General features: G+C 55.7%; 2 protein-coding genes across 7 annotated transcripts in view; one reads left to right on the top strand and one right to left on the bottom strand.

Annotated features, from left to right (window-relative positions):
• The first annotated feature begins 878 nt into the window (after positions 1 to 878).
• Positions 879 to 19,925, top strand: WDR34 (WD repeat domain 34). 3 transcript variants are annotated; one of them, XM_032419121.1, is made up of 9 exons: positions 879 to 1,067; positions 11,110 to 11,358; positions 16,567 to 16,676; positions 17,102 to 17,259; positions 17,836 to 17,945; positions 18,431 to 18,598; positions 18,795 to 19,027; positions 19,269 to 19,426; positions 19,593 to 19,925. In XM_032419121.1, the coding sequence occupies exons 1-9, from the start codon at positions 882 to 884 to the stop codon at positions 19,829 to 19,831; spliced, it is 1,611 nt and encodes a 536-aa protein (XP_032275012.1). In that variant the 5' UTR covers positions 879 to 881; the 3' UTR covers positions 19,832 to 19,925. The 3 variants fall into 3 exon arrangements, with proteins under 3 accessions (XP_032275012.1, XP_032275013.1, XP_032275014.1); XM_032419122.1 differs by having other exon boundaries at positions 19,327 to 19,426; positions 19,593 to 19,829; XM_032419123.1 differs by lacking the exon at positions 11,110 to 11,358.
• The window catches only part of SPTAN1 (spectrin alpha, non-erythrocytic 1), a 61,678-nt gene continuing 57,526 nt past the window's right edge, over positions 19,926 to 24,077 (bottom strand). For 3 of the 4 annotated variants that reach the window (XM_032419118.1, XM_032419116.1, XM_032419119.1), the window contains 6 exons: positions 21,812 to 21,866; positions 21,291 to 21,487; positions 21,126 to 21,179; positions 20,898 to 21,044; positions 20,665 to 20,812; positions 19,926 to 20,382 (listed from right to left, as the gene is read on the bottom strand). In XM_032419118.1, the coding sequence (XP_032275009.1) occupies positions 20,257 to 20,382; positions 20,665 to 20,812; positions 20,898 to 21,044; positions 21,126 to 21,179; positions 21,291 to 21,487; positions 21,812 to 21,866 (727 nt within the window). In that variant the 3' untranslated portion in view covers positions 19,926 to 20,256. Of the gene's footprint in view, positions 20,383 to 20,664; positions 20,813 to 20,897; positions 21,045 to 21,125; positions 21,180 to 21,290; positions 21,488 to 21,811; positions 21,867 to 23,096; positions 23,160 to 24,077 lie in introns of all 4 variants that reach the window. The other variant, XM_032419120.1, reaches the window with a different exon arrangement.

Below are 24,077 nucleotides of genomic sequence, written 5' to 3'. Positions count from 1 at the left end.
GAGTGTCAGTTTCAGTGATTGATCTATTTTGGGGCCTTATCTTCATTGACCTGTTTGGGCCATTTAATACCTCTGACCACTCTTCTCTTCCTGAAATATTTACCTTCCTTGGTCAAGTAAAGCAGGTCCAGTCTTACTAGCTTCATTTGACACCTAGGAAACCGAGGCCTGAAGAGGTACCCAGTCTATCAAAGAGGGCATTTAATAAGTTCAACATACATACATCTCTGGGCTCTGCCTGACACACGATAGACACTCGATAAGTGGTAGTTACGTGGGCCTTTAATTTCGATTTAACAAGCATTTTTCTATATTCGACCTCATTTGTGCCTTCCAATTATCCAACCAAACTCTACCTCCGCAGATGGATATTTTAAATCATTATTTTATCGCGGCAGAGACTGAGGATCAGAGGGCGAGCACTTGGACTCGAGGTGGCCGCCAACTGGGAGCACCCAACTTCTCAGCGGGCTCTGCAACCCCAGGCCCCACAACTCGTCAGCCCGCCGCGATCGCAGCCTCCCGTCCTCGCAGCCTTCGGTCCCCGGAGCCTCTCGTCTTCGCCTCTGCGTCTGGCCGCTCAGCGCCATCTTTGAGCCTGGCACGGTGCCGTACTTCCGCCCTTCCCTCCCCCCCCAACCCAGGGGTAGCCGCGCATGCCCAAGCGTGCCCCTACTGGGAAGAAGTATCCAAAACTGGCCAAGCTTGTCTCATACTGACCAAAAATAATAATTTATCTCGTTCTCTCAGGTCTTGGAGGAGGAGGTCTGACCAATTCAAAAATGGTGGGGCTAGCCTCACCACCCCTGTCTTCCGCTTTGTAGGCTCAGGGGCGAAGGTCACGTCGGAGTGCGCAGGCACGACAGGGCGGAGCTATCTCCATGGCAACCCGCGCGCAGCCCAGGCAGCTTGGCCGGGTGGGAAGTGCGGGAGCTGAGACGCTGGCGACAGGCGGGGCTGCGGGCGCCGAGGGGCCCGGGCGGCCTGGGCCGCTGCAGGACGAGACCCTGGGCGTGGCGTCTGTGCCCTCGCAGTGGAGGGGCGTCCAGGGCATCCGCCGGGAGACGGTGAGGGCGCGGGCCCGGCTCGGGGCGACGTGGGCAGGAGGGCGAGGGTCCGCGCGCGGTCTCCGGGCCAGGTTCTGGCGTGCCACCAGGTTATTTTTGTATTTTCAGCCACAGAGCCAAACCCTTGCGGTATTCTGGTGCGTTTCCTCAGACTCTGAACAACCACATAAGGGGTTTTTCCTTAAGACTTCTGCAGACCCCCTGTTTTGAAGGATTTTATGTGAACCGCCGTTTTTAGGCATTTCAAACTAAATTTTCTTTAAAAAGACGATTGCATTTCAAGGTCGAAATACGCCGGTTTTCTAGGAGCGTAATCAAAAGCACACACAGCGAGGTTTTTTGAGGAATTGAGGGGCAGGGCTCCTGGGCGCCAGGTCTTCTCAGGGGTCTTCGCGCAGATTTTGAGGGCCTGCCGTGTGCCAAGAGCTCTTCCTTCTTGGAGCTGACGTGGGGCCGTTTGCAGGGCACAACCAATAGGCAACCTATGTGATAAGTAAATTATGCTGTGTGTTCGCTAGGAGGTGAGTAGTGCCACGGACGAATGTAAAAGAAGGGTGAGGGATTGGAGGGACTGGGTTGGAGAGTGAGGGGGTAGGTGGGCCTCATTGAGAAAGTGACATTTGAGGAGTGAGAGAGTTAGCCAAGTGGATACCTGGGGTAGAGTAGCCAGGCAGGGCAAACTGCAAGTGCAAAGGCCCTGGGGTTGGAGCAGATCTTGCGTGTTTGAGGAGGCAGCCGCGCTGGGGAGGAATGAGAGAAAGGGAAATGGTCCCAGTTGAAGTCGGAGTGGGTAAGCAGAGGCAGGTCAAGTAGGGTCTTGCAGACCATTGTAAGGATGTTGGCTTTTCCTCGGTGAAAATGGGGAGCATAATAGGGTGCTGCACACTTACCACGGGAGTGGCCAAACCTGCAGAGCTTAGGTCCTCACCAACACCAGTGAGCTTTCCATGAAGTCTAACTCTTGAAGACCGGTTTCTTGCCTCAGGTCAACAGTCTGCATGCAGGTCTCAAGCCAGGATTTGATGTGGCTTCAAAGCACTCCCCACTTAACCATGCTGCCTAGAAACACTGTAGTGCAAAGCCAAGTGGATATTTATAAATAAGTTAAATTTAAGTTAAATCTGTCCATCCTTATCACAGGTAAACGTATAATTCACATTTACTGGCCTTTAAGAACACTTGAAATAACTCTTGTTGGCCGAAGACCCAGATTCTAGAAGACTTTAGGTTGGAGACCACGGTTCAGTCTAACTTTTTTTCTTCTTAGAGAATGAAATGGGGGCAGGTTCATTTTCTTTCTTTCTTTCTTTCTTTTTTTCATTTTCTTGTGACTATAGTTTTAACCTGTAGGATTCTAAGAACAAATTCAAACACTTGAGGTCTAAGAGCTTTCATCTGTGAGGGTGATTTCCTTGGACTAGCATCTCCTGTCTTATTGAAGGAGATTTTTGATTAAGTTGTAAGAATGTTGCAGGGGTCGGAAGAAGGAGCTAAACTGCTTTTTCCAAATTAACTTTTTTCTCTTTATAGAAGTTAATGTGTCCAAAATGTAGAAAAAACCTGGTTGCACACACACAAAAAAGGAAATAAAAATCACCCAATTCCCCAGTCATTTGGTTTGTACCTGTCACAACTGTGTTGTCTGTTTTTTAAAAACAAATGGGCTCACACTGTACACAACATTTTGTAGACCGCAACAAATTTCCATGTTAAAATTTTTTTTTTTGTAATTTCATTTTATTTAACCATTCTCTTTTGGTGGGTTTTTAGGCAGTTTCCAATTTTTCTTTTATCAATAAACCCCATGGTGAGTGTTTTAGCTAACTTTTACTTATTTACTTAAAATTTTTTAAGCTAATTTTTAAATACAGTTCCTTAATTTTTTTTTTTTAAAGTCTTTTTGGAAAAGTTGAACATTGGTCTCTGCTTGGCCCATGTAGTGGTGCAATATTTGAATGTACTTCCACGTTCCAGTGATGAATTTCTTTTTCCTTTAAAAAAAAAAATTTTATTATTTATTTATTTATTTATTTTTAAAAGATTTTATTTATTTATTTGACAGAGACACAGCAAGAGAGGGAACACAAGCAGGGGGAGTGGGAGAGGGAGAAGCAGGCTTCCCGCGGAGCAGGGAGCCCGATGTGGGGCTCGATCCGGATCATGACCTGAGCCGAAGGCAGACGCTTAACGACTGAGCCACCCAGGCGCCCCTAAAAACATTTTTTTAAAAGATTTATTTATTCTAGAGAGAGAGAGGGTGGGAAGGAGAGGGAGAGAGAATCTCTAGCAGACTCCCCACTGAGTGCGGGGCCTGACCCCATGACCCTGAGATCATGACCTGAGTGGAAACCAAGAGTCAGACCCTGACCCGACTAAGGCACCCAAGCGCCCCTTTTTACATTTTTTTTAAGATTTTATTTTTTAAGTAATCTCTACCCCCAATGTGGGGCTCGCACTCACAAGCCAGGTGCCCCTTTTTTGTTTTAATATTAATGGTCTTTGGCCTGACTTGACTCTTCTTGTCTTATTCCAATCTGTTCACAGAGGGATAGTGTCCTGGACTTTGGTTTGAGACTGGGGTGCACACACACTTTAGGGCTTTGGGCCAGTCACATGATCTCTTCTTCTGCGAAGTGGGTCCTTGTGAGAATACTTCCTGAGGGGTTAAATGAGATTGTGGGTAAGAGAGCGTTTGAGGGGCGCCTGGGTGGCTCAGTCGTTAAGCATCTGCCTTTGGCTCAGGTCGTGATCCCAGGGTCCTGGGATCGAGCCCCACATCGGGCTCCCTGCTCGGCGGGAGGCCTGCTTCTCCCTCTCCCACTCCCCCTGCTTGTGTTCCCTCTCTCGCTGTGTCTCTCTCTGTCAAATAAATAAATAAAATCTTTTTTAAAAAAAAAAAGCAGTTTGAAAGCCTGGAGCTGCTCAGGTGGATGGTATGGGAGTCAGGCAGCTCTCTACCTGCCTGAGATGGAGGGTATGTAATTATCCCTCTTTGCTCATCCGATATTTCTCAAACTTGGCTGACACTGGAATGTCCTGGAGACTCTTGAAAAATATGGATGTCTGGGTCCTACATTCAGCGATTTCAGCTTAATTGGTATGTGGTGTGATGTGGGAATCTGGTTTTATTAAAGCTTCCTAGGTCATTCATTATAATAGGTAGCAAAATTTGAGACCACCAATTGAATGCATCCTATTTCCAACAGCATTACCTTTCTGAAGCCCAATTCTGATCCTAGGAGAATGTGGGGTGTGTTTTTTTCCTTTTTTAAAAAATTGTGGTGGGGCACGTGGCTGGCTCAGCGGTAGAGCATGTGAGTCTTGATCTCAGGATCGTGAGTTCGAGCTCCATGTTGGGCATAGAGATTACTTAAAAATAAATAGAATTGTGGCAGGAGACATATAATAGTAATTTTACTGTTTTTAAGTGTACAGTTGAGTGGGGTCAAGTACATTCACAAGGTGCCAACAAGCACCACTATCTAGTTCCAGAACTTTTTCATCCATGGGATGCATTTTGGATATTCAGATCTCTTCCTTGGACTGTGAGCTCCCAGAGGGCAGGGGAGTGAGTCTTGTGTACTTTTGTACCTCCCAAAGGCACCCAGGAAACACTGGATTTTTTTTTTTTTTAAGATTTTATTTATTTATTTGACAGAGAGAGAGACACAGCGAGAGAGGGAACACAAGCAGGGGGAGTAGGAGAGGGAGAAGCAGGCTTCCCGCCGAGCAGCCCGATGCGGGGCTCGATCCCAGGACCCTGGGATCATGACCTGAGCCGAAGGCAGACGCTTAACGACTTAGCCACCCAGGCGCCCCAGGAAACACTGGATTGAATAATTTTCCTGGGTGCTGTTATCCCACACAGGGTACATCTCTTCTCTCCTGCTTTGAATTAAATGAGCTGCCTTCCCGCGGGCTCTTCCTCCTTCCCTGACTGGCTGCTGCTTTGACGCCCTGGTGGCTTCTGTGGCCTATGTCACCCCCTGCTGGAAGGTGTTTTTTTTTTAACCTGGGGCCTGGCCTCTTAATGATTTTCAAGGAGAATTCAGTCTGTGGTTCTCTACCTTTGAGTTTGCTAGACAGTGTCGATACTGGATTTTTTTTTTTTTTTTCCAAAGAGCATGAGAAGAGATTAAGAGGCTAAGACGACACCAAGATAGTCTGCAGTAACTATAGCTCAAAGGTGGTCTAGCACCTCGGCAGCTCCCAGCTTCTATGGAAATGTCTGCTGTTGCCCTCCGCACGCGGCTGGCTCCCGGCTCCTCGTCGTCCTTCGAATAGCTCTTTGTTGCCCTGATACACTCAAGAGGCAAGTTCATCCGAACAGGAGGCTGTGCCTTGATGTCGGTTCCAGGCTCGGTTACTCCACGCTCGTGGAGGTGTCCTGGGACAGTTGTCCATACTGCATCACGAAGCCCGCTCGGCTCAACTTTGCGCCCAAGACGTTCCCGCCGCACCTTGTCTGCGTGTTGGTGGTGAATTGCGCCTCACCTGGGTCACCTCGAGGTGGGGCTCGCACGGGGGCTTTGCAGCGAGCGCGACTCGCGCACGGAGAGCCGCTGACCTAGGCTGGGGTCCTCTCTGCTGCTGTCACACCCGCCTTCTCAGGTGTGCAGGACCCGATGGGGAAGGAGGTGGAAGAAGGGAGGCCTCGGGGTGACAGCAACCTGAGGAAAAGGAGACTCTGGGGAGGATGAGTGGAAGTGGGCTTGCCGGAAGGGATGAGGTGACAGAGACAAGCCACTCCCCCCACACGTGCCCAGCAGCGTCCCTCAGGTGGGCTTGACAGCATTCCCCACCCTCTGGGGATGAGCCGTGTGCTACCCGACCCCAGGTGAAGCCCCAGCCCCCAGAGTAGCGGAGATAGAAAGGGGGGGAATGTGAGCACGGTCTGACTGGGGGGGTAAAAGGTGATGGACCTCGGGCTGTAGCCCTGGGAGGCACGCAAACGGGTGAGGCCCACATGTGGGGTCTGAGTAACAGCCCCCCACCCCTGCAGCATCACATCGCCTGGGGGCTTGTTAGTGCAGTACACTCAGGAACACCTCCCGGAGGTGGCAGCTTGTGTTTTAGCAAGCTTCCAGGTGATTCCGGGGCCTGCCCATTGAGAATGCAGGTCTAGAATGGTCTTTGAGGTCCCTTTCCACCCTGGAGTCAGATGTGCTGGCTCAGGCTGGTTGGGAGGGTGAAGTGAGAAGTGGTATGCTTCTGGTATTTGCTGGTGGTGGTTACTACCCAGGGGAGTAATGGGGGCTGGGCCTCTCACTGCACATCATCCCAGACCTTCAAACACACATTCTTTCTATGGTGATGTATTTCCTCGATTAGAGGACGCACCCCCACCCCCAGCCTTTTTAACAGATCTTAAAATTCGGTGTGTCTCACAAATGAACTGTGTATTTAATATAGTTTCTCCCTGAAGAGCTACTATTGAATAGTTGGAAGGCTTTATAATCAATACATCCTAGAGTCAAGGAGATCTAGAATGTATATATTTTGTCTGTCTATTTTTTTTCTTGAGAGGGAGAGAGGAGGTGGAAGGGCGGAGGGAGAGAATCTTAAACAGCCTCCACGCCTGGCACAGAGCTAGATGGGGGCCTTGATTTCACAACCCTGAGATCATGACCTGAGCTGAAATCAAGAGTCAGATGCTTAACCAACTGAGCCACCCGGGCGCCCCATATCTATCTATCTCTACACCCAACGTGGGGCTTGAACTCATGACCCCGAGGTCAAGAGTCGCACGCTCTACTGACTGAGCCAGCCAGGCGCCCCTAGAATGTGTATTTTTAATACGAAAGTGACTGTTCTACTCATGACTTTGAAGTTGGCCTGCCTCATATTGATATCCCCTGGATGGATTTCTCTAGCTGGCCAGTTTCTGAACGACTGAGTCACACATCAGCACAGTTACACTGGCACTGGTCAGTCTTTGACCCTGAAGGTAGGGCAGAGCCCAGGATTCTGTCAGCAGAATGGGGCCTGGGGTGGGGGCCGGTCACTGGACCCAGTGGGGCCATTTCCTCTGTCATTATGATTGTTCCTGAAATTGATCGGCCAGTCCTAGATGCCAGCCAGAGACCCCTTATTTCAGAAGTGAGGCCTTGAGGGGTGGCGGTCTAGGGGTCAGGGAGCCTTCCTAGGGTTCAGTGTGATAGCAAGTGACAGAAACCGGCCAGGCACTTCTCTTCAGGATGCAGGGGTCTCCTGGGCCTCTGCATGGAGGTGCAGCTGGTCCTGAGGAATCCAGGAAGCTTTGGGGGCTGTCTGCCTCTCAGCTCTGCTGTTGCTATGCATCCCCTGAGGCCTGTCTCTGCTTGTCTCCTGGTCACATTGTGGCAGTGGCTAAGTGTCGAGGCCCAGAGTTTCCAAGTTTCAGTTCCAGGCCTGTGCTGTTTAACTTGTGAAATCTTTGCCTCCGTCATGAGTTTCCCTGATTGGCCCAGCCTAGGTTAGTGTCCACTTCCCATCCAGGCAGAAGCTGCAGTCCTGGTGTTGGGGCCTGTTTTGTGGCTTGGGTCGGAGTCCTGACATTCTGGGTATCTGCAGGCTCTCTCTTGGGGCGGGAGAGCTGGGCTCTCCTCCTGGGCTCTGCTCCCTGTCCCATTGCTGTCCTCTCCGCTGGAGGTCACCGGGGCTTCAGACTCCAGAGCATGGAGCCTGGTGATCTTGGTTTGGGAATTGTTTCGTGTGTGATTAAAGTCTGGCCCCAGCCCCCCTCACCCCCCCACCCCCCCGTTTCCCCTGCAGCACCTCTGCCTCCGAGGTGTGGGAGGTAGGCTGCAGCCCAGGATCCCTAACACTCTCCTTCCTGGCCCTGCCGAGGTCTAGGAAGCAAGGATCCTGTTCGGCCCTGACTTCTTCCCTGACATCTCAGATGGGAGCCTCAGCCCAGCCACACACTGCCTGGCACGGAAGGCACTGATGTATATGGGGGGACCTTGAGCAAGCCCTTCCTTTCTGGAGGTTTGGGCTCCATCCCCAGACGATATGGGCCGGGTCAGGGTCAGACCCGATACTTGGATCTTGAACCATGGGAACCTACTTTGGTATCCCAGAGGGAAAAGAGAGTAATGGTGGTTTCCTGCCAATTCACAGGAAAAAAAAATTGCGGGTGCAGTATCATTGGGTTTTTTTTTTTTTTTTTTTAAGATTTTATTTATTTATTTGCCAGAGAGAGCGAGAGAGGGAGAGTACAAGCAGGGGGAGTGGCAGGCAGAGGGAGAAGCAGGCTCCTTGATGTGGGACGCGATCCCAGGACCCTGAGATCATGACCTGAGCTGAAGGCAGATGCTTAACTATCGGAGGCACCCAGGGGCCCCTAGTATCATTGGTTTTAAGTTTTTTTTCTCCCTAAATTTTCCCTAGTGTTTTGACATTTGTTGTTTGCCTGAATAAACAAGCATCAAACAAATATTAAGAGAGATAGCTGGAAAGGGTGACAGCTCGCTGTCTCTTGTGGACATTTTTGTCTTACATTAAGACTCTGGGTTAACATTCTTTTAGAAACATTTTTCTGTGTTCATCTGATGTGATCAATGGCCAGGTACGTTGGACTGTTTGGGTGAGAACACCATTGACTGAGACACAGTTTGGTGTCACAGGTCCAACTACCTGGATTCAGGCTCCACTGCGGTCACCTGTGTGCTGTGTGACCTTGGGTGAGTTACTTCTCTGTGCCTCGGTTGCCAACAGTAGTAATGCAAAGGTAGGATTTTCTTCATAGGGTGGTTGTGAGCATGAATAAGATACGGATAGTGCTTTGGGGATGGTGCCTGAGTGAGCACTTAGGGACCGACACTCTTACCATCATCGTGGCTTCGGGAACTTCGATGATTTTCACCCACCGTCTCTTAGCCTGTATACCGTCTTTCTTTTTTTAAAATTTTATTTATTTATTTGAAAGAGAGAGACACAGTGAGAGCAGGAACACAAGCAGGGGGAGTGGGGAGAGAGGGAGAAGCAGGCTTCCCGCGGAGCAGGGAGCCCGATGCAGGGCTCGATCCCAGGACCCCGGGATCACGACCCGAGCCGAAGGCAGACGCCCAACGACTGAGCCCCCCGGGCGCCCCACCTGTATACTTTGTGACCCCCGTACCCATCCATGAATTCCTCAGTGTGCACACTCCACTGGTATTGGGGGACTCCTCCAGTGCTGCGGCTTCAGGTCGCGTCTCTGCTGGATGCTCTCCAGAGCCTCGTGCCTTTTGGCCGCTCTCGGGACTCCTTGACGCCTCCATGTGGATGGTGGGGAGGCATCTCAGTCTGGAGGAGGCCCAACAGAACTACTTCTGTGTTCTCTTCTCCCAGAATCTGCCATCACATCCACTGGTTGTCACACCTGCTCTCTGCTCCTCACTTCTCCCTGAGCAGCCAGACAGGCATGGCCTTGCTTACGGCCATCCTGGGGCTCACACACAGAGAGAAAGCCCCGCTCGTCCTGGCTCTCAGACACCTCCTGGCCTTGCCCTTGCTTATGTGCCACCTTCCTCACACTCTGCGGCCGGGCGCGCTGCCTGCTGGCCAGGCTCTGAGCGTGGGGCTTTTTCTACTGGCAGGTTTTGCTCTCGCCTCCCTGCCGCCCCCACCCCCATCCCTGTCCAGGCCCCTCTCCTGTAGCTCTCTGCTTGTCCTTCACACCTCAGCTCAAGTGCCATTTCCCCAGAGGCCCCCCCCAGCCGTTCTCTTCTCTCCCACACCTCTGCCGCACTTAGCACAGAGGTAGTCGATGGGTTTTCTTGTTTGTGTGGCCCCAACCCCATGGACGCTCCTTAGGCACGCTCCTTAGGAATCTTGCACATTTTGTTTTTTGCTGTATCCGTAGTACCCAGACAGTGCCTGGCAAGTGGATGCTCAGTAAATAATGTGTGTGTGTGTGTGTGTAGCATAGTGGAGATGTATATAAATAACATGGAATATGTATAATATGTGTTATATTAGTATACACGTATATATAACATAGCGTCATGGATATATATACACACTGTATACTATATATATAGCATAAATGAGCTTGTGCCATGTGCCAAATACCATGCAAAGTGCTGGGGATATAAAGAGAGATCAGACAGGGTTCTGAAGCTGGAGGAACTCACAGTTTAATGGGAGGTAGATAAGCAAGGAGACTTTTGTGGAATGTGAAGGGGAACGTGGGGATAGCTGTTTCATGTTCTAGCAAGAGCTGCCCCTGTGTGGGGCCAGCTCCCTTCCTTCAGGCTTACTAGTGCTGGCCTGGTGCCCAGCACTGTCCCCCCAAGCCTGAGTAGGGGGCACAGGGGTCTGGGCCTTGTCATTGCCCTGTGAGTTGAGGTTCCTGGTGAGGGGCCGCGTGAGCAGAGCCTCTTGTAAGACGATGGTGTGTGGTGGAGGGCCCCTCACTTGGTAAATGGTGAGTCATGTCCGTATAAGAGGCTGATCTATTGTCTGCCCCTGTGCCCAGCTAAAGAGGGGACAAGGGATTGGAGGCAGATGGCAGGGTGGAGAAAAGGGGCAGCTGGGGAGAAGCCTGCCTTCTACCAACTAGCTCATCACAGACACACTTGCTTCCTTTGATCACGGGGGGCGGTTTGGAAGGTGCCTGCCAAGGCGGGGAGATGCTGTGGGGCCTTCTGCTGGGGCCAGGTTTGAGGTGTTCCCGTGTGCTGGCTTAGTGACCACTGCCCGCTCTAATATGACCTGATTCTTGTTATTGTCAGTATCTTCACAAGGGCACGCCTAAAAAAAAAAAATTCCTGCATCGCCTCCAAATAGTGTCATAATGTCACCAAAGGTCCTGGGTCAGGCTCTTGTTGGGGCGTGTTGGCTGCCCCTGGACCTCTCACTGTGACCCAGGGTGCATAGCAAGGTTGAGGGGTCATCTCCACCCACAGCACATGGATCGGGCTCGTCCTTTGGAAGACGGGCCGGTTACAGGAGGAAGGGGACAGACTGGGGCCGACAGGGTGACGGGAGGCCCAGAGGCCTGAGGGTAAGCGGCAGCACGGAGTGGGTGCGGGCAGGCAAGGCTGGGTGGTGACCGCTGGGTTGTGACCTTCTGCAGAGAAGTTGCCAGACAGCAAGCATTGCCACCGCCGAGAAGGCCGCGCAGACCCGGAAGCATGTGGATGCCGAGGTGCAGACGGAGGCCCCGGTGCCGGTCGGCGCGCCGTCCGTGTCCGCACACGACGACCCCCGGCTCGCAGCCTTTCTTCGGAGGGTGGAGGCCATGGTTATTCGGGAGCTGAACAAGAACTGGCAGAGCCACGCTTTTGATGGCTTCGAGGTGAACTGGACCGAGCAGCAGCCGACGGTAGGGAACGGGCCCGTGCGGCCTGGGACGCCCCCTCCTCTGCCGCAGCTTGAGCCTTGGCCCCGTTTTCAGTCCTTCTTGTACGCTGCCCAGCTACTGATGATAGTGATAATAGTACCAGCATTCAAGAGCTCCCGCGGTCTGCCGGCGGTGTAGTTTTATAAGAGTAAATTACCGAGGGCGCCTGGGCGGCTCAGTTGGTTAAGCCACCGCCTTCGGCTCAGGTCATGATCTTGGGGTCCTGGGATTGAGCCCCAAATCGGGCTCCAGGCTCAGCGAGGAGCCTGCTTCTCCCTCTCCCTCTGCCTCCCTCCCCTGCTCGTGCTCTCTCTCTTACACTCTGTCTCAAATCTTAAAAAAAAAAGAGGGGTGCCTGGGTGGCTCAGTCATTAAGCGCCTGCCTTCGGCTCAGGTCATGACCCCAGGGTCCTGGGATCAAGTCCCGTATCAGGCTCCTTACTGAGTGGGGAACCTGTTTCTCCCTCTGCCTGCCGCCCCCACTGCTTGTGCTCTTTCTCCCTCTGACAAATAAATAAATAAAATCTTAAAAAAAAAGAGAAAAAGAGTCATTGAGCCTTCCCTGCTGTCAAAAGGTAGGTGTGTGGTTACCTCCATTCATAGCTGGGAGGTCCTGGGAGGTACCGGTGGGAGACTCCGAGCTGAAGTGACTTTTCCAGGTTCACCCAGAGCGAGTCAGCAGTAGACGCAAGGTTTGAACCTGGGGAGTCGGACTCTGGACCGAATTCTCTCCACTGCCAGTGTGTCTCCCCAGGCAGCGCACGGTGAGGATTCTCTGTGCTGTCTCATTTGGCATGACTGCACGAGGCCGCACGAGCATGATCGCCATGCAGAACAGGAGGCCCAGAGAGGCTAAGTGACTTGTCCACGGTCACACAGCTGTCACGGGCCAAGCTGGGGTGTGAGCCCTGGTCTGGTTTCACTACCATACTCTCGTGACTTCAGTGTCGCTGAGGCTCAGTTCAGACCTGTCACCCTGTATGCTCCGGTGTCCAGCTACACAGACAGCCCAGGCTTGGAGATGAGGGAGCTCTGAATGAATGGGGGCTCTTGGCTTTGGCTCCAGGCTGGGCCTCAGCCTCCCCTGTGGACAGACTGCTTGCTCACTGCTGCATGCCCTCCACCGACCGACTGACTGCAGAGCCGTGGAGTTCTGGGCCAAACTTTTTTTTTTTTTCCAATTATTATTATTTTTTAATTTTTTTATTTATTTGAGAGAGAGCGCACAAGAGGGGGGAGGGTCAGAGGGAGGAGCAGACCCCCCGCTGAGCAGGGAGCCCGATGCAGGACTCAATCCTGGGACTCCGGGATCATGACCTGAGCCAAAGGCAGTTGCTTAACCAACTGAGCCACCCAGGCGCCCTGGGCCAAACTTTTTTTTATATATTCTTTCTTCCTCGGGAAACAGATGAGTAACTATGTATTCAGAAGTCATAAGACTCGCTCTAGCCCGTCTTCCTCCTCCTCTGCCTGCTTCCCACCAAGTCACTGGAAGGCATGGGAGAGTCGATTGTTTGAGGGAAATCCTCAAAATCACTCTGAAGAGCAGTTGCCAAGGCCGCACCAAGTGGGCAGGCCCCGAATGTTTGCACAGGAAGGGCTTGGTGAACAGTGAGAGCTCATCACGTTCTTCTCTCCTCACTGTTGCCGATCCTCCATTTTACAGTTGCATTTAGAGAGGTTAAGCTTTTGTTCTTTATTAGTAGTGCTTTCCCCCATTTCTATGGATTAATTTGGTCCAAGTGTGTATTACTCTCTCCGCCTTTACAAATATCTGTTTTCTGACTACAAAAACAATACGTGTTCATTATAACAAATCCGGGCATTACAGAAACACGGAGCATATACTGTGTAGACGGGGAGGGAAAACCTGTTCCCGGGCCTTTAGCTCCTCCCTGTGCTTCACTCACACACAGCATTGTTACTAGTGTTGTCATAAAGAACATTTTTTTTTTTTTAAGGATCTTATTTACTACTTATTTGACAGAACACAAGCAGGGGGAGTGGCAGAGGGAGAGGGAGAAGCAGGCTCCCCGCTGAGCAGGGAGCCCGATGCGGGGCTCGATCCTGGGACCCTGGGATCACGACCTGAGCCGAAGGCAGACGCTTAACTGACTGAGCCACCCAGGTGCGCTCCCCCCAACCCCGAACATTTTAAACAAAAAGTGGAAAGCACTGTACGTTTTCTTTATGACTTTTCCCACTTGCCAGAGCTTTCCACGTCAGTTCCTATAAAGGTGGCCCAGGCTGTGTCCCGCCGCACAGACATGCCATCCTTTATCTGAGTCCCCTGGGGACCCAGGTCTCCCCCGGAAACGAGCGCACAGGCAGGGGGTTGGGCGGCACGCTCGGAGCGGCAGCGTGGTGCGCTGTCCCGAAGGCCGCGTCTTAGCGGTCTCCAGAAGGCCGGGCAGAGAACTCCCCGAGTTTGCTGTCATGTTAACAGTGTCAGCAAATCTCTCTCTGCCTCACTTCTTCTTTTGCATCCGTTTTTTGTTGATTTCCTCATAGTGGGATGATTATTTTGGCTGATGTGGGGTTTTTCTGTGTCCCCTGCTGTCAAGGTGTTGGCCTTGACATTTCATCGCTCTCCTCGGCACCTGCTGTGGCAGCTCGGAAAGTCCGGGACGCTGCTCTCAGAGAGAAGCCCTGATTCAGATTTCCAAAAACAATGTGACAACCTTGGGGAACACTTAGAAATTGCAGATAAGAGACAGGGGCTCCCGCCGGCACTTCTGATCTCCTCGCTCTGTTATTTCCTTCCTCTGGTTTCGCACGTGTGTGTGGACAGCTGTGCATCACTGTGGCCGATCTGGGGGTCTTCTCTGGTCGGGGGCAAAGCCCGTGCTGTGCTGTCAGGTGGCTACAGAGACTTCACGCTTGTCCTTTTAAAACCACCGGATGTTTCATCCGCACACTATTTTTTTGTGCCAGGTCTGTCAAGGTGTGTTCTCCATGCAGGTCTGTTCACCCTTCGTGCTGTTCTGCGCCCGCCACGGTGACGGTGTGGAGCTGCCCCGTCGTCCCGGCTTCTCCCACTTTGTAGTTTGTAGTCTCATCTTCAGATTTGCAATTGTACTGGTTGCTGCAGTTATGACAATTAATATATACGGTTTATTTCTGACGTAAACTTCAGTTGACTGTGACGTAAAAACAGGCACAAACTGCCACTTCAGGCCTGTGGCTTTTCAAAGTGAAAACACTCGTGGAACCAGAACCCAGAGCAGGAAACCGAATGTGGTGAGACGCCAGAGGTTTTCTTGAGTTCCCTCCACCTCCTACCCCACTGTACAGCTTTTCTTTTCTTCTTCCTCCTCTTCTTCTTCTTTTTTTTTTTTTCTTTTAGTTTATTTATTTTTAAGTAATCTCTACACCCAACATGGGGCTGGAACTTACGAGCCTGAAATTAAGAGTTGCATGCTCTGCTGTCTGAGCCAGCCAGACGCCCCTATACGTTTCGGTTTTAAATAACAGATTTATCGAAATATCATTCACATCCCATATAATTCACCCATTTAAAGTGTACAGTTCCAGGGCACCTGGGTGGCTCAGATGGTTAAGCCTCTGCCTTTGGCTTAGGTCGTGGTCTTGGGGTCCTGGGATCTGGCTCCATGCCAGGATCCCTGCTCAGTGGGGAGTCTGCTTCTCCTTCTCCGTCTGCCCCGCCCCCTCGCTCATGTACTCTCTATCAAATATAAATAAAAAATCTTAAAAAAAAAAGTGTAGGGGCGCCTGGGTGGCTCAGTCCGTTAAGCGTCTGCCTTCGGCTCAGGTCGTGATCCCAGGGTCCTGGGATGGAGCCCTTCATCAGGCTCCCTGCTTCTCCCTCTGCCTCTGCTCCTCCCCCTGCTCGTGTTCTCTCACTCTGTCAAATAAATAGATAAAATCTTAAAGTGTATAGTTCAATAAGTTTTTATGTTCCTAGAGTTGTACGACACGGGCACAATTTTAGAACGTTTTCATTACCCCCACAAGAAGCCCCATACCCACCAGCAGTCACTCTTCATTTCCGCCCCCAGTCCCGGGCAGCTACTCTTCTTTCTGTCTCTCTGCGTTGTCTGTTGTGGACATTTCACATAGATGGAATCCTCTACCGAGGGGTCTCGGTGACTGGCTTCTTCCACGTGGGCGAATGTCCGCGAGGCCGGCTGTGGGGCGTGCCGTCACCGTTTTCCTTCCTGTGGCTCAGCAGTCCTTCCTGCACTGGACGGATGGACCCCATCTATCAGCTGGTGGGCATCTTGGCTGTTAGGAATAATGCTGTGACTATCTCTGTACAAGTTTTTGGATAAACATGTGTTTTCAGTTCTCTGGGTGTGGACCTAGGAGCGCAATTGCTGGGTCATAGGGTGCCTCTGTTTGACCTTGGGAAGAACCACCAGATTGTTTCCCCACGGCGGCCGTGCCGTTCTGCGTTCTTGCCAGCGACGTGTGAGGGTTCCCACCATACAGCTTTTTACATGTTTTAGGTTCTTTCCATTGGAGAGTTTCTGTCTATGGGGTCGTGTGAGGTCAGGGGGTATGCAGCTTTTCACAGGAACTTTGATCTGTGCTGCAAATCCTGTCCCAGAAACCTTGGGCTGATCGCTCACGGTGGCCTCCATGGCCAGCCTTCTCATGTGCTGTGCCAGCCTGCTCTGGGCTGAGAAGGAAGATGCCAGGCCTTTATGTGTAAAGCCCAGTGGCACTGAGCATAGTCACATTGTACGCTGTCATTACCATCCAGTTCCAGAAGCCAAAGCTTTTTTTTTTCAGAGGTGGGGTGGAGGGGCAGAGGGAGAGGGAGAATCTTTTTTTTTTTTTTTTTTTTGAAGATTTTTTTTATTTATTTTAAAGAGAGAGGCACAGCGGGAGAGGGAACACAAGCAGGGGGAGTGGGAGAGGGAGAAGCAGGCTTCCCGCGGAGCAGGGAGCCCAATGCGGGGCTCAATCCCAGGACCCCAGGATCATGACCTGAGCTGAAGGCAGACGCTCAACGACTGAGCCACCCAGGCGCCCCTCTTCTGGGTTTTTGGAAGTCTCCTCTGAGGAGTGGTGTTTGGACGAAGCCTCCGCACTTCCCGCCGGGACTGGGCAGCGGAGCCGATGGCTCGGGAGGTCCAGGCCTGTGTGTAGCTTTGTTGAGGTGGCTGTGAGGCCAGCTGTTGGGTGGCTCTGGGCTAAGGGTTGGGGATGGTCTGTCTCTTGCAGGTGACCTGTCTGCACGCCCTGGGCTACCCCCCGGCCCAGAGGCAGGGTCTGCACGTGAGCAGTGTCTCCTGGAACACCACCGGCTCTGTGGTGGCCTGTGCCTATGGCCGGTGAGTGGCAGCCGCGGTGGCTGCAGGGCACTGGGAGGCCCTCAGACCCTGGTCTAAGGCTCTTTTTCCCTGTGTGGGGAGGGGCTGGCCTGGAGCTTGGCCGTTCTGGGAGTCTTTATTCTCAAGGCTGCCTGGGCACCAGCTTGGCTGGAAAGAGCAGAGGCGGGAGGGCTGAGAGCACAGGAGTCCCGGTGCCCACCTGTCCGCACAGGCCACGAGCTGTCTGCTGCGGCCCCGGCTCCCCACGCTGCCATCGTGTGGACCCTTCGCTGGTTCCGGGAGCCCTTCTCTAGAGGTCGCGCCTCGGGGTGCCATGGAGACACTGCGCCCCTTCAGTACCCAGTACAGTCTGGGTGTGATGGGGAAACGGTGGGTCAGGTGATAGGAACAAGGTGAGGAGGAGACCCGGCCTCGTCCCTGTGCAGGCTGGACGACGGGGACTGGGGCACACTCAAGTCCTTCGTGTGTGCCTGGAACCTGGACAGGCGAGGCTTGAACCCCCGGCAGCCGTCGGCCGTGGTGGAGGTGCCCAGCGCCGTCATGTGCCTGGCCTTCCACCCCACGCAGCCGTCGCACGTTGCAGGTGAGTCTTCAGCCTGCCTCGCGTCTGCTCCCCCCCCCCCCCCCCCCCCCCCCTGCAGAGGGCGGCCCGAGCTGAGCTCTGCACTGGACCCTCAGCCCCCGGGGCACAGCCAGGGCAGGTCTGCTGCGAGGGAGCAGAGCCTGGGCGGCCCTGACCCCTGGGCTCAGGTGAGGATGCCGAGGATGCCCGGTACGGAGCTTGGAGGAGGAGGAAGCGGGTCCTCGCTGAGTCTTGTCCGGGTGTGGGCCATGGAAGGGCACGGCCTGGTCAGGGCCAGAGGAGGGTGACGTGGGCACCCTTGGGGCGATGTCAGCGGTGACAGGAGCCCCATGTGTTGGGAAAGGGGGTTGCGCTGGGGGGAGTGGCAGGGTGCCGGGCTGCGGAGATCAGCCTGGCAGCGGGAGAAGCTTCCCGGGGTGTGGGGGGTATGCAGCGGGCCAGGACTCTTCCTCCTCAAGGTGGTTTTGGGGAAGGGGCTCCACATCCTGGCTCCGTGGGGGCGAAGGGCTGGTACTTGGCCGGGAAGCCGGGGTGCTGGGTGAGTCGGCTCCTGCCCGCGCCCGCTTGGTCCCGCAGGTGGGCTGTACAGCGGCGAGGTGCTCGTGTGGGACATGAGCCATCCCGAGGACCCGCTGCTCTGGCGAACGGGCCTGACTGACGACACACACACAGACCCCGTGTACCAGGTCAGAGCGGTGGGCTGCCGCTTGGGTCGGGGAGTCACCGTCCCCTTCTGCCTGAGCTGGGCTGGGCGGTCACAGGCCTGCTCTGGAGGCCAAGCAGGAGAGAGGGCGCCCACTCGGCCTGGCCTGGCAGGAGGTCACCAGGGAGGTGGCAGTTGGACAGCTGCCTTCAGCGTTCTCAGAGCTCCCAGGGCATGAGTCACCTCCCGCCCCTGACAGGAGCCACCCCCAGCTGCCCCCCCACCCCCCAAGCTGCCACAAGAGGCTCCCAGCTGTCCCGGCCTGCCCGGGCTCAGGGACGGAGCTCAGAACCCTTGGCACCGCCCACTGGTGTGTGAGGTGGCTCTGGGCCGCCCCCAGAATTCTCCCTCTTGTTTTCCTAGAAGGGGGGGGACAGGAGGATGACCGTTGGTCTTGCTGGGAGGTGGGGGCAGGCTGGGGAGCGAGCGGGGCTTCCCTGACCTCAGCCCCGCATCCCGGTGCCCCAGGTGCTTTGGCGGCCCGAGCCCCGGCACGGCCACCGCTTCCAGGTGCTGAGCGTGGCCACGGACGGGAGGGTGCTGCTCTGGCGGGGCGTCGGCGCGGGCCGGCTGCAGCTGACCGAGGGCTTCGCCCTGGCCGTGCAGCAGCTCCCGAGGCACACCAGGCTGAAGAAGGTACGTGGGGCCCCCTAGGGCCTCCGAGAGGAGCCCCGGGTGTGGGGGGGCAGGCGGCATGGGCGCCCGCGCTGCCAGCGGAGGACCTGCCGCTTGACCTCCTTGGGCCACGGTGCCCACTTGAGGGACCGGGCTCCTTTGGGACACTGTGGGACCAGATTCCCTTGGCTCTGCCCCACCGCTCATTTCTCCACAGCCTCCCCGGGGAGAGACCGAGGTGGGTGCCACGGCGGTGGCCTTCTCCAGCTTTGACCCCAGCCTTTTTATTCTGGGCACGGAAGGCGGCTTCCCACTCCAGTGCTCGCTGGCCGCGGAAGAGGCCGCCCTCACCCGGACGCCTAGCTCTGTGCCCCTGCGGGCCCCGGCACAGCTGACCTTCTCGCCCCACGGTGGCCCCATCTACTCCGTGAGCTGTTCCCCCTTCCACAGGTAGAGAAGGCCCCAGCGCCCCGGCACAGGGAGGGCGAGGGGGTCCCACAGAATCGCGGGAAGGGCCTGCAGTCTGTCCTGGGCCCAGGTCTTCCCCCACGGGAGCCCTTGTGCCCAGAGCGCTGGTGGTTGGGTCCAGGGCATCGGCCCCTCGCTCCCTAAGGGGATCCCTGGTTTGGGGGGGTCCAGGAAGCCCCAGTGGACCAGGACACCCAGCACTCCTCCCCTGCATCCTGTCTAGGAATCTCTTCCTGAGCGCGGGGACCGACGGCCACATCCACCTGTACTCCACATTGCAGGCCCAGCCCCTGGCCTCGCTGCAGCTGTCCCACAAGTACCTGTTCGCTGTGCGCTGGTCCCCAGTGCGCCCTTTGGTGTTTGCAGCTGCTTCGGGGGAAGGTAGGAAAGAGGACACCAGGCTCACATTCACTTACGCCGCACGGGCGCAGCCGGATCTGGATTCTGAGCCGGGGAGAGACAGCACGTGGGGGGAGGGTCGCAGCACCAGGCAGTGGCTGTTTTGTGCTGTCCGGGCTCTCGCCCCCATGAGTCTCTCCCCCTGCAGGTGACGTGCAGCTGTTTGATCTCCAGAAAAGCTCCCAGAAACCCACAGTTTCAATCAAGCAAACCCAGGATGCAAGCCCGGTCTACTGTCTGGAATTTAATCCGCAGCAGACTCAGCTCCTGGCTGCTGGTGACGCCGAGGGCACAGTGAAGGTGTGGCAGCTGAGCACCGAGTTCACGGAACAAGGACCCCGGGAGTCCGAGGACTTGGCACGGCTGGCAGCCGAGGTGGCCACCTGAGGACAGTGCAGTGACAGCAGGGCCCTGTGGGTGGGGACAGGCGGGGTGAGGCAGCTGTGGATCTCGTGGAAGCTGAATGAAGACAACACAAGCGTCTGGGGGAGTGTCATTTATTTGTCTTTTACGTGAAAACAAAATGGAGCGGGGAGAACAGGAAAGGAGCCAGCCAGCTGCTTCGATTTCTCGAGCCGGAATGGGGCCGCTGGCTTAACGACAGGAATCCGGGTCCCCACAGCAACAGGGCGGGTGCCACCGGACCGGGCGCGGCTTAGTGAAGCATCCTTCCTACTAAGTCTTACCCCCAAGCTAAGTGGACATAAGCTTACAGTGAAGAGTGACACGAATACGTGGGCACGGAGAGGAGGTGACATGCAGCGAGGCGACGGCAGGGCAAGCAGCGCGGGCCAGGCGAGGCGGGGGCGGGATCAGTTCACGAAGAGCGAGCGGGTGAACTCCACGTAGTCGAAGGCGGTGGGGAGTTCGCGGCCCTTGCCGTCCACGTAGGGCTTCATGTGGGACACGCAGTAGTCGGCTTGTTCCCGAGTCAGGTTCTGGAGGGAAGAGGCCGCCTGTCAGCCCAGCCCCGCCGGCCCCGGGGTCGGGGGGGCACAGCAGGAACGCCCGGGCCCCAGCCTCAGGGAGAGCGGCACGTTCTCCGAGGGGCCGCGGACAGGGAGTCAGCGCTAAATGGGGAGGAAACGCCTGCCCCCAACCGAGCGCTCCAAACAGAGGTCTGTTACGCTAGACCGTTGTGCCCCTGGGCGACCTCGGCCTTTACTTTTCAAAGGAAACCTCCAGCCCCGTCCCCAGGGCAGGGAAGCAGAGCCCCGGACCTGGTACAGCTCCTCCTTGGTCACGTAGGGCTTTCCCTCGGAGCTCAGGGCCCGGAAGGCGCTCTCGATCTCCTCGCTGGATTTGACGTTCTCCGTTTCACGGCTGATCATGAAGGCCATGTACTCTTGCAGGGAGACGTGGCCGTCCCTGGAGGGGGGCAGGCGCGGTGAGCCGGGAGGATGCGGCAGGATGCGGAGGCAGAGCCGCCCCCACTACCCTCCCTCCAGCTCACCTGTTTGGATCCACGGTGTCTAGGATTGTCTCGAACTCGGGGTCGGGCTCCCCTTCCTCCACCATGGGCAGGTCATAACCCAGGGAGCGCAGGCAGGACTTGAACTCCTGGTGGTTCAGCCGGCCCGACTTGTCCTTGTCGAAGTGTCTGCCGCACAAACGGAGGGCCGCTCAGCACGGGCCCCGGCGCCGAGCCCGCCGCCCCTGTGCCCGGGGAGGCCATACTCACTTAAACATCATGCTGAATTCTTTGAGGGCCTCCTCAGTCACTCCGGTTGTGTTCCTAAAAGAACAGGATGGAGTGAGCAGGTGGCACACTGTTCCATCCCAGTAAAGTGAGTGCGGGACGCTGGGGGGCGCAGGGGCAGGGGGCTGCCATGCCGGGGGCACGGACCTGGCCTGGATCTGCTGCTCCAGGTTGTGCTGCATGCGCATGCCCAGCTGGTCGAGCTGGTCCCACTGCTGGGCCAGGCCCACGGTGCTGTGCTCCGTGTACTTGTTGTCCAGGATCAGGGCCTCCTCCATGGCCGCCCCCAGGTCCTCAATCTTCTTGAGCTGACTTCTCATGGCTCGAATCTCCTGGTGCTTGCGCTACAGGCGGGGGAGCGAGGGTGTAGGGGACAGTCTCTCGCCTCGGTCACCGGCCCCGAGCGCCCGTTTGACAGCCCTCCCGGCCCGAGGCCTGCGGGGCTGCGCAGGACGGCGGGAGGGGCGAGCCGGGGGCAGACTGCCAGGAAGACTATACACTAAGGACCAAAGGACCCTCTTTCTTTTCAAGTAAGACTCCACGTGGCAACTATCAGAGACAAAAGATTTTCTTTAAAATGATGGGGTCCTGTGCTGCTTTATGCAAAGTGAAAAAGAGCACCCACCCAGCCTACTTCCTGCCTGACTTTAAACCAAGGGGGCGCTTACTTTGGTAGCTTCGAGCTGGGATTCCAAGGTCCCAGATTCTTCCACCATGCAGGACCTAAACACAGAAGCACAGTGAGGCAGGAGGGCCTGATCGTGAGCTCAAAATTAGCCCCAGATAACAGGGCCTGCTGTCTGGGAATTCTTTTTCTGAATCTCTCTCATGGAGGAAATGGCCGCCATCTGCTACTGGCTGGCTTTTCCTAAGCGGCCCCGGGAGCCGGGAGGGCGGGCAGTCTTTCTCCTGCCGTGGAGACAGGACGCCGCCGCCCCACGTGGTGGGCTACCTGCCCCGGGCCAACTGGGGGGCCTGGGCCGAGCCCCACCCAGCCTGCTCCCAGGCCAGGACCCTCTCTCATGGGGCTCCTCCAGCCCAGCCAGGCTGGGACCTGGCCCCTCACTCAAGCGAGGCCCTCAGGGGCACCTGAGGAACAGAGTGGAAGCTGCTCCACGGCATGACAGAGGGGCCTCGGGCCCGACAGCACGCCCCGCTGCAGCCACTGGGGAGGAAGGCTGACAAATGGAGAGCCACCCCCCAGAAATCCCTGGGGTCTCCTGCACGTTCCTGAGGAGGGGAGCCACATTCTAGGGTGTGACGGCCGTGGAGGAGACGCAGTCAGATGACCCCTCAGACACGGAGCCAGGATGCTAAGAGATCATGACCAGACTGGGTTTTAAAGGTGATTCTAATTCTGCCTAAAGGAGGGAGGGGGCTGCGATTAAGCCCCAGATTCAGGCTCCATGAGGCCCTCCGGGCCAGGGGCTCCCAGGGCCAAGTTCCGAAGAGCAGGGGTGCCCAGGGGAGCCTCCATCTTCCCGACGTTACACAGTGTGAGGTCACAGAAGGCCACCAGTGAACGAAGACAACAAACGAGTCGGGGTTACGTGCAGGGATGAGTCACACTGTGCGCGTGTCCTTGGTGGGATTTTAGCCCGGCCTCCCCTGCACCCACGTGTGCCCCGACCTACCCTTTCAGCACCCAGCGAGCCAGGGTTAGCTCTGACGTTTCCCCAAGTTCAAAGTGCTTGAGCAAGGCCAGGCACCAGGCTTCCTTGTAACCCAGCAGATCAGACTCACAGTCACGCCATGTCCCCCAGGGAAAAGCAACCCCCTCCCCCAGACCCGGGGGCAGGAGGCTGGGTGCCGGTGCAGTGGGAGGAGGACAGAGCCCTCCTTCCCAAGCGGCCGAGGGCGGTGGGTTAGTCAGAAAGCGGAGCCGCCTGGGGAAGTCAAGAGTGCATTGGTAAAACCACAGTGAGGGAAGAAGAGAAATAAGAGGAGAAAAACCTTCCAGACAGATCATCCCCAACTTCATACTGATAGACACGAATGACCCGACGATACGCTATGCTAGTCAAAGAAAAGAAACCAAATGAATACACGGAAGGCACGGGCAGGCAAGAGCAGACCGAGACAGACACGCGCCCCAAGGCCCAAGCTGGTGGCGCCCAGGCAGGGACCTGGTGGGGCTGGGCCGCCGGCCGCAGGGAGCACAGCGGCCCCGGGGCAGCGCACACTGGGGCCAAGCAAGACGGGACAGGGCTAGGGAGGAGCCACCCGGGAGGGAGCATGGCACCCACGGCGACAAGACCAGATCGGCAGACACAGCCACAGGGCTGGGGAGGGGAGTGGAGGCCAGCTGGCTAATGAACTCCAGCTAGAAACTGTGATCCCTAAATCCTACCCGCCACCCCCCAGGCTGCTTTCAGCACAGGTGGTCACGTCAGCGCGCGCCTGTTTCTCCTGGCACCACGCTCAGCTGTCCCAACTACCCGTGTGTGGGACCCCAGGAGCGCTAGTCTCAGCCACTGAGGCTCCCCCCCCGCCCCGGCTTTACATGGGCCTGGGAGAGGCCAAAGCCTCGAGGAGAGGCCGCTCCCAGGACTGGACTGGGCAGGGCCGCCCTGCTCCTCCCGGGGGGCTCCTCCCCAGCCTCGTCTCTCCCTCGCTCTAAACTCCGGGCACTTCTGCCTTCTATTAGTGCAAACAATGCTCTTCCCCTTCCCCTGGGAACACTGGGGGGGTGCGTGTGGGGGGGTGTCAGTGCACAGCTGGGAACTCACTGCACCCGCTGAACCTCCTCCTCCATGACCATGACCTCCTAGGAGCTAAGTATGGTCCCACTGGACACATGGGGAAAAGAGGCAGAAGAGAGGCCCAGTGAATCCCAATGGCTGGACAGCATGGGGTTTCTCAGAGGCTCCGGACTCTAGCTCTGGTCCTCTGCCTCGGTCGCGTCCCCTACCTGAGAGAACCCTTGGGATCTGA

The sequence above is a fragment of the Phoca vitulina genome, unplaced genomic scaffold (genome assembly GCF_004348235.1).
Source record: "Phoca vitulina isolate PV1807 unplaced genomic scaffold, GSC_HSeal_1.0 scaffold21, whole genome shotgun sequence".
Classification (NCBI taxonomy): Eukaryota; Metazoa; Chordata; class Mammalia; order Carnivora; family Phocidae; genus Phoca; species Phoca vitulina.
The sequence above is the reverse complement of the archived record's forward strand: the minus strand, read 5'-3'. Positions and strand labels throughout refer to the sequence as shown.

What these genes read in the sequence shown, in the direction of transcription:
- WDR34 (XM_032419121.1), top strand. Translation starts at nt 882, where the DNA reads ATGGCAACCCGCGCGCAGCCCAGGCAGCTTGGCCGGGTGGGAAGTGCG. An exon ending in GCAGCCGTCGCACGTTGCAG is followed by an intron (nt 17,260 to 17,835) that starts GTGAGTCTTCAG and finishes TTGGTCCCGCAG; the next exon opens with GTGGGCTGTACAGCGGCGAG. An exon ending in GGCACACCAGGCTGAAGAAG is followed by an intron (nt 18,599 to 18,794) that starts GTACGTGGGGCC and finishes ATTTCTCCACAG; the next exon opens with CCTCCCCGGGGAGAGACCGA.